At 31.3% G+C, this 8230-nt stretch overlaps 1 protein-coding gene across 1 annotated transcript; it reads left to right on the forward strand.

Moving 5' to 3' along the window:
* The first annotated feature begins 689 nt into the window (after positions 1-689).
* On the forward strand, positions 690-6608 carry LOC123883082 (salicylate carboxymethyltransferase-like). The gene is made up of 4 exons (XM_045931777.1): positions 690-925; positions 4227-4634; positions 4952-5206; positions 5802-6608. The coding sequence occupies exons 1-4, from the start codon at positions 854-856 to the stop codon at positions 6153-6155; spliced, it is 1089 nt and encodes a 362-aa protein (XP_045787733.1). The 5' UTR covers positions 690-853; the 3' UTR covers positions 6156-6608.
* Positions 6609-8230: the final 1622 nt, after the last annotated feature.

Below are 8230 nucleotides of genomic sequence, written 5' to 3' on the forward strand. Positions count from 1 at the left end.
ATATAATTTTTTATTTTATTTTTTTGTTACAAAAAGAGGGCAGAGCGCAAAAAAGAAACTAGAACACTACGCGAACACTCCGAGGCATGCAGGCGCCGGATACATCATAAAAAACGAGACTTTGGAGTTCTCTAGGAGGACTCGCTAGAACATGCAAATCAAAAGAATTCAAAGTTAGACTGAAATTAGTTAACCATCAGCTGATCTATTAACTTCTCGCCATGTATGGTTAAACTGAATATGTCAATTCATGTTCTTGAGATCACGAATACGCTTGATCAAAGTATGAAAATTTCCGTTAACGTTGCAGTTTCCTGTTATCATGTCGACCAACATCATCGAATCACTTTCTACTTGAAGATAGGTAATTCCTTGCCAACGAGCTAAATTCATTCCGACATGTCCCACATCTCAGCATGGAGCGCATCGCATGAGCCTATTTTACGCGCAAAACTGCTCAAACAATTACCATAGCTATCTCGAAGGAGACCGCCATACCCTCTAATATAAAATTTAACGATTATATAAATATTATTCTTTTTATATTTTGTTTTTTGTTTACAATGTTGGCAATGAGGATCGAACATAAGACCTCCTGCATACTACTCAAAGCCCTCACCACTAAACCAAACATAGTGGCTTTCTTTCTATATTTTTATAATTATTAATAATTCTTTCATTAATAATTTGTAAATCAAATTTCACTTGTCTCTATTATTTTAAGTAGTTAATCAAACTTTTTATTAATTCTACACGTCAATATATATATACACACACACACACCCTCGAACATAAGACCTGTTATTACTTATTAAACACAGAGGATTGAGAAAGGGGGAAATAAAACGTGAGAATGAACTTGGGGCAGGTGCACATGAATGGAGGTGATGGAGAAACAAGTTATGCAAACAACTCATTTTTGCAGGTATATATATGTACATAAAAAGACATGTTGAGTAATTGTGATATCACTCATGTGAGATTGTTTTACACCTTCTCTTTTTTTTCGTTTTTTCGACACATTCAAAATTGATGAGATTGAAGGTTTGTTGTTTGTTCTTTCTTAACAGACGAGAGTGAAGAGAATAATGATGGATTATGCATGCGTTTCAAATTTTAATCTGAGTTTTTTAGAGTTAATTAACTAGTAAGAGATTTGTGCGAGTTACGCCTATATTTTTGGAGTTAACTAGTATGATTTATTTAATATATATGATTGTTATTTTGATATTGTTATGAGTTCTATGAATGAGTAGCATAATTTGTCTCATGTAAGTTACAATACCACTATCGTATTTTATCCCGCATAGAAAAATGCTAAACAGTGCCCCGGGCACTGGTTAAGCATTTAAAAATAGAAATTATGCTTTGAAATGCGTGCATTCAATACAAAGTATCAAAAGTTGCATTTTCAATATTAATTTTATTTTTTATTTTCTTTCTTTGTATTGGTAACAAGTGCCACGAGGACACTGTTTAGCATGACCCTTACTTATATAGTGATTTTAACATACAAAAAAAATGCAAATTACACTACAAATTTTTTAATATGCATTAAAAATATAAATAGGTGCTTATAAAAATGATTTGGTTGATTTAAAGACAGACTCGCACTTGGGCGATAGTATCTATTTGAGAAAAATAATTGAGTGAACATGGGCACGAAAGAAATAAAGTTTGATTTTTTTTATTGCACGAAGGCAAAAATTTGATTTGATGAGTTCAATTTTTTTATAGTTTTTTTATGTTAAAAAAAGAAGGATATTTTTATGATTGGAAAATAAATTAAAAGGTCAAGGTGCAGAATAAATAACAGGAGGTGTAAAAAAGTTAAAAATAGCAAATAATATTCATAAAATTTACAGAACAACAACACTGTATTTTTAAGAAGATATCTATTATGCAAAAAAAAAATTAAACTAATCAGTTTCAAATTGAAAGCTTACATGTTATTTTTCGCGTTAATCATTTCTCCATCTGAAAAAGATAGAACAAAATTAACAAAATATTAGAGAGCAATATCCAAATAATAATAAAAAAGCTTGAATGATCACTACAAGAAAAAGCCAATTTACCGGCCGCTTTTAGCCCCCACAAAGTTGAAAAACTGGCGAACTTACCGGCGGTCAAGATCGGTCGGAAAAATGGTCGCTGGTAACACTTATTGCGGCTTAAGCGGCCCAAACTGATGCCGCAGTCTGTCAGAACTTACCGGCGGCCAGAACCACCGCAAACCTATGACACACGCCTGACACAAACAGTCACACTTACTGGCGGCCATGACCGCCGCAAAATTATGGCAATTAATGACACGCACAGGCAAACTACCAGCTAACTTAGCGGCAGCCTGGAACAGCTAATTTATTTTAATTATTTTGTTTATTAATTTATGATAAAAAACATTGTATAAACACTAAAAAATACTTACAAGAGTAAAGACCAAACATATATTGATGAAGAACAAACACTAGAAGAAATTTGGAGAAAAAAACTTAGAGAGAAGTAGAAGAAAATTGTAGAGAGATTGAAATGGTGGAAATGAAATGAGAAGGAAGGAATGGGTATATATAGAGGCTGCTCTGCTCCTGCCAATGTATGAATTTTTTTCAAATCCGGTGTTACTTACCGGGGGCCAAAGCCGCCGCAAAGTATAAGAGATAAGTTTTTTGAAATCTGCTTGGAACTTACCGGCGGACAAAGCCGCCACAAAGTTTAACAGCTAACTTTTTTGAATCTGCTGTCAACTTACCGGCGGCCAAAGCCGCCGCAAAGTTTAACGGCTAACTTTTTTGAATCTGCTGGCAACTTACCGGCGGCCAAAGCGGCCGCTAAGTTCTGGACCAATTTTCAAGACCTGACAAGTATTTTTTTGTGGCGGTTTAGGCCGCCGGTAAGTTGCCAGGACGCACTAAAATAATATATTTTAATTTTGCGGCCGTTTTCCTTCATTTTGCTGCGTCTAGAACGGCCACAAACTTTCCGGCGGCTAAAACAGCCGGTAAGTGAATATTGAATCGGTTGAAAGATCAATGTATTTTTGTGGTGAATATTTTGTGATTGTTTTTCGCGCTAATCATTTATGAAAAATATTTTATTTGTTGTGACGAAATAGATGCTTTCAACTTTCCTGCAAAAAAAAATCATTCAAGCTTAGATTACGAAATTGGAGTAAGAAAAATCAAGATCAAATAAAATAATAGAGGTGATGAAATAAGAAGGAAGTGATATGAGTGATATATAAATATGTTTAATTTGATATTTGAAATTTGAATATTATAATTTGCCTCCAAATTCATTGTAATAAAGGTGACAACTTTTGACAACATGCAAGTTAATGTACATTTGTCACATGTATTTGTTTTCAAGAGCAACCAAGTGGCCCATGGCTCAGTTAGCTTTTAGACATCATATTTGACCTCATCTGACAATTTCTTAAGTAAGAACAATTTTGACTTTACCTTGAACTGCACAATTTCTTATAGTGTTGATAGTAGTAGTAAGTTAGATCTATGGTTTTGACTTTTGAGAGACTTTAAAAGAAATTACATGACTTGTGGTGAGATAGAGAAAATGAGAGGAGAAAATTCGCGGTTTGATTCGGGGTACATGAATTGGTTCAAGTAGAGTCTTGATCTCTTTAAACATGTGGTCAGAAGTTCGATTTCTCACTCATAAATATTATTTTATTTTATTATTATTTTTTGACGGGTTTTGTAACTTATTGAGGGTTTTAAGCCACAATAAATTATTGAGGGCCTAAAACCCCCAATAAATGATGCAACCAATTGAAATTTTCTTGTAGGGGAACTTGTTGATAGTATTTGCAATTACATGACTATGGTAGAAGATGTAAAGGAATTTCTTTACTACAAGAAAAATTGATACTTAAAAATAATTACTAATATATTAATATTTATATAATACCCCCATCCCATATACATAGGATCTACTAGAAACTAAGATCAATGCTATGTTTGGTTTTGAAGACAAAGAAATTAAGAGGGAAGAAAAATACCTAAAGAGGGAAGAAACACAAATCCGAAAACATAAATTCTCATGTAACTTTTTGTAAAAAAATAAAATAAAAATTTTAATGGAACTTTATTATATTGGGTTTCTTTAATTTCGTTAGAGATACTAATTAGCATTTTCCATTTATAAAATAGATATGTAATTTTCAATGTGTCGCAAATGTGATAATTATTTTCATTTTTATGTTCTTCTAGGAAAAGGTAATTTCTTTGACAAAGTCTATAAGAGAGGAAGCCATAACTAGCCTCTTCTCCGAGACACTTCCTAGAAGCATTGCAATTGCTGATTTAGGTTGTTCTTGTGGGCCAAATACTTTGTCTGTGCTATCGGAAATTATCATCGTTGTCGAGAAGTTTTGCCAAGAATTGAATTGCTCATCTACCGAATACAAGATTTTTTTTAATGATCTTTCAGGGAATGACTTCAACAGCGTGTTTAAGTCACTTGACAATTTTAAAGTGAAACTACTTGATGAAATTATCAAAACTGAAATGGGTCCTTGCTACTTCTTTGGAGTTCCCGGTTCTTTTTATGGTAGAATTTTTCCTGATCGAAGTCTAGATTTCGTGCATTCCTCATATAGTCTTCATTGGCTATCAAAGGTTTATATTATTGAAAATGCATTGAATATCTTCAAGTTTTTTTTTTTTTACTAAATGTTTTAAAGTTTTAGAATTTTTTCACAAATTTTTTTATTTCCTCTTTTGTTTCCTTAACAACCCTTAAATCTATACTCTCTTCGTCCCAAAATATAAGGGAAAATTTGTCAACCAAAATTGATGTATTTAATCCAAATTTTTAACCAAATACATCAACTTTCTTTGACCAATTTTCCCTTATATTTTGGGACGAAGGAAGTATATTCGAGCATATAAATATATGTAAACATGTGTTTTTGTTTGTTATGTTGAATTATTAGGTTCCCGAGGGTCTAGATAACAAGGGAAACATTTACATTAGTAACACAAGTCCCTCAAATGTTGTCAAAGCATACTACAAGCAATTTCAAAAAGACTTCTCAATTTTTCTCAAGTGTCGCGCAGAGGAACTAGTTGAAGGGGGTCGAATGGTACTAACGATCATGGGAAGAAGAAATAACGATCCATGTGACATGGAATATTTATGCGACGATTGGGAGGTTTTGGCTACTGCTCTAAATGATATGGTATTACAGGTATGTAGCTAGATAGATATCATATTATAAATGAATGTAAAAAAATAATCATCCAATAAATAATAAAAAAAATATATTATTTCATAAATACGCACTTTTCTATTTATTGTACAAATTCACCTTTTATAATACTTATCATCGCGTAACATATAAAAATGAGTGCTTAAAATTAGGCATGACATCATAATCTACTGAATTCACCTATTGTGTGTGGGTGTGGGTTGGGAAGAGAAAAATGATCCCCATTAGACTCAAGACGGGGACTCAAATTTCATTCCAGATATAATTAGAACGGCTGTTGGTGCTTATTTTTTGTGGAGTTTGGAGTGTGGTAGACAAAATCCACCTCCACTCCTCCCCGTTGCCATACCTATTTTAAGGGAAACGGGTGATAAATTAACAATCCTTATAAATTTGCACGCTATTAAAAAAAACTACAATTGTTGTCCTAATTAATGTTTGGTTTGTTTTGTTTAAAAAATAATAATTATAATAAAAGTGATAATCTAATAAAATAATTTATAGATTATTTTAGAGATTTATGAAGTAGAGAAGTTGATTTGTGCTTGTCTAATATGAATATTGTATGCTACAGGGGTTTATAAAGGAAGATCAAGTAAATAATTTTAACATTCCTCATTATTATCCATCTCCATATGAAGTTGAATTGGAAGTTCTCAATGAAGGATCATTTGTCATCAATCGCATAGAGTTGTTTGAAACAGATTTAAGTGCTTCTAGTGATAAAAGTGATTTTGATAGTGAATCTAAAATGTCTCGATTATTACATTGCATAAGAGCTATTGTTGAACCTTTGCTAGTTAGCCACTTTGGTGAAGCTATCATTGAAGACATTTTTAATCGTTACTTGGAAATTTTGATTGATCAAAAACCCAAGGAGAGAAAGAATTATGTTAATGTTACCATATCATTGACAAGAAAGGGATAGTATAAGCGGATGTGGATTGCCTACAATCAATGCAGCTACCCACGGTTAATAAAAGATGGAAAATGATAATTAGTGTTGAGAATAATTTTTAGGTGAATTCTTCGGTACACGTATTATGCGGACGTGTACCGGTACACTGCTGAGGTGGCAAACATTTAATGCATATTTTATTTCTTTATTAAGTTTTCTATTTTAAACACTACTTTTTAATATTTGCAAATGTATCCTTCACATTAATATAATCATCAATCATGTTCCACAATAAATCAAAGCATATCAAATCTTTCAACCTAGTTTTTTTTTTTTTTAACAAGATTTAAATATTTTAATCCTTCAATATTTTCACCGTTTGATTAATTCATGGGTCATATAAAATGTGTATCCTTTATGTATCCTTGGATTTTTTTTTGAATAATTTTTTTAATATTATTAGTTTATAAAGTTTAATATTTATTTATCATTTTTTTTGTTTACATATTTATTTATCGTTTAACCATATATTTACTTTTTTTACAAAAAAAAAAAAAAAAAAATTATAATTTTTAATATGTGTATATATTTTATTGTAATATTATTAATTTTTAGTGGTTCGTAATATTTTATAGGGTTAAATAAGTTTTTAGCCTCTGCAAAATTATTAAATTTAATTTTTCATCTTCATAATAAAATATCATATTTTTATCCCTACTAAATTTTTATGCATGCAATTATAGTGATGTTGTTAAGTTGATGTGTATTTATGATTATTTTGCAAATATAGAACATTATAAGAAGTTTGTCCAAAAATAAGGAGCTCAAAATTTGATTTTTAGGTCAAAATATTTGTTACCTTTATCTTAATATTTTGATATAGAAAATTCATATTTAATTCATACTCGTTTTGAAAAATACTAAAGTTTTGCAATAAACTTTATATATTGATCTATTCTAGACAGGTGTCGCGGCGTGAAAAATCCTCGAGTGTAAACACTCAGAAAACAGACTCGCTACCGAATTTTATTTATCCCAAAAAGGGAAAGGAAAATATCGAAAAAATCTTGAGAGAAAATGGTCCGAGAACCGTGAGATTGATTCGGGAGTTGGTTATGCGAGGGGAAGGTATTAGCAACCCTCACATCCGTTATACTCAACGGGAACCTTTTAATTAGAGGGAAGTTGTTTGTTTGCTTTAATGTGTTTTCAATATTTGCTTAAATGTTTGGTTTTGGTTATATGTTTAAGACTTTGAGTTGTTATTTTGGTTAATTTATTTATGTTAAATTGATGAATACGTTGTTTTGGGGTAGTGCTGGAGATGGAAGATGATTTATGTAGGTTTCTCGATAAAGATTGCCTTAGATCTGAATCTGTGACAAACCCAGAAATAAAGCTTTCACACAACCACTCACATGGCCAGTGATGAAGGTTGCTTGTGAAATTAATTGGGTTTTAATTTTTGAGTTTAGAACATAATATAGAGATTTATGTTATATGAATGTGTATTTGAGTTAAAATTGATTTTGGATTTATGGTGAAGGTATAAAGATGATGATGAATCTTCTAAATGTTTTTTACTACCATCTGTTTATTCATTCGAAGTCCGATCATCAATTTTTTATTTATTTGTTTGTTAGTCCAATTAGGTGATATTGAAAGGTCGGATTGATTAAATTTTAAATCTTTAATCAAAATTGATAGTTTCGGTTAAAGTTCATGACTCTTTCATTAAAAATAAGTTTCTGATGTGACTGTTACTACAATCTGTCTATCCATTCGGAGTCCGATCATAAAAATTATTTTTTTCATTTGTTTGTTAGTCCAATTAGATGATATTTAACAGTCGGATTGATTAAATTTGAAATCTCCGATCAAAATCGGTAGTTTCGGTCAAAGTTCACGACCCTTTCATTAAAACTAGTTTTCCGGTGAGACTGTTATTACAATCTGTCTATCCATTCGGAGTCCGATCATCAATTTTTTTTCCATTCGTTTGTGAGACCAATTAGGTGATATTGAACGGTCGGATTGGTTAAATTTGAGTTCTCCAATCAAAATCGGTAGTTTTAGTTGAAGTTTATGACTCTTTCATAAAAACT

This window comes from Trifolium pratense, linkage group LG5 (assembly GCF_020283565.1).
Source record: "Trifolium pratense cultivar HEN17-A07 linkage group LG5, ARS_RC_1.1, whole genome shotgun sequence".
Lineage (NCBI taxonomy): Eukaryota > Viridiplantae > Streptophyta > Magnoliopsida > Fabales > Fabaceae > Trifolium > Trifolium pratense.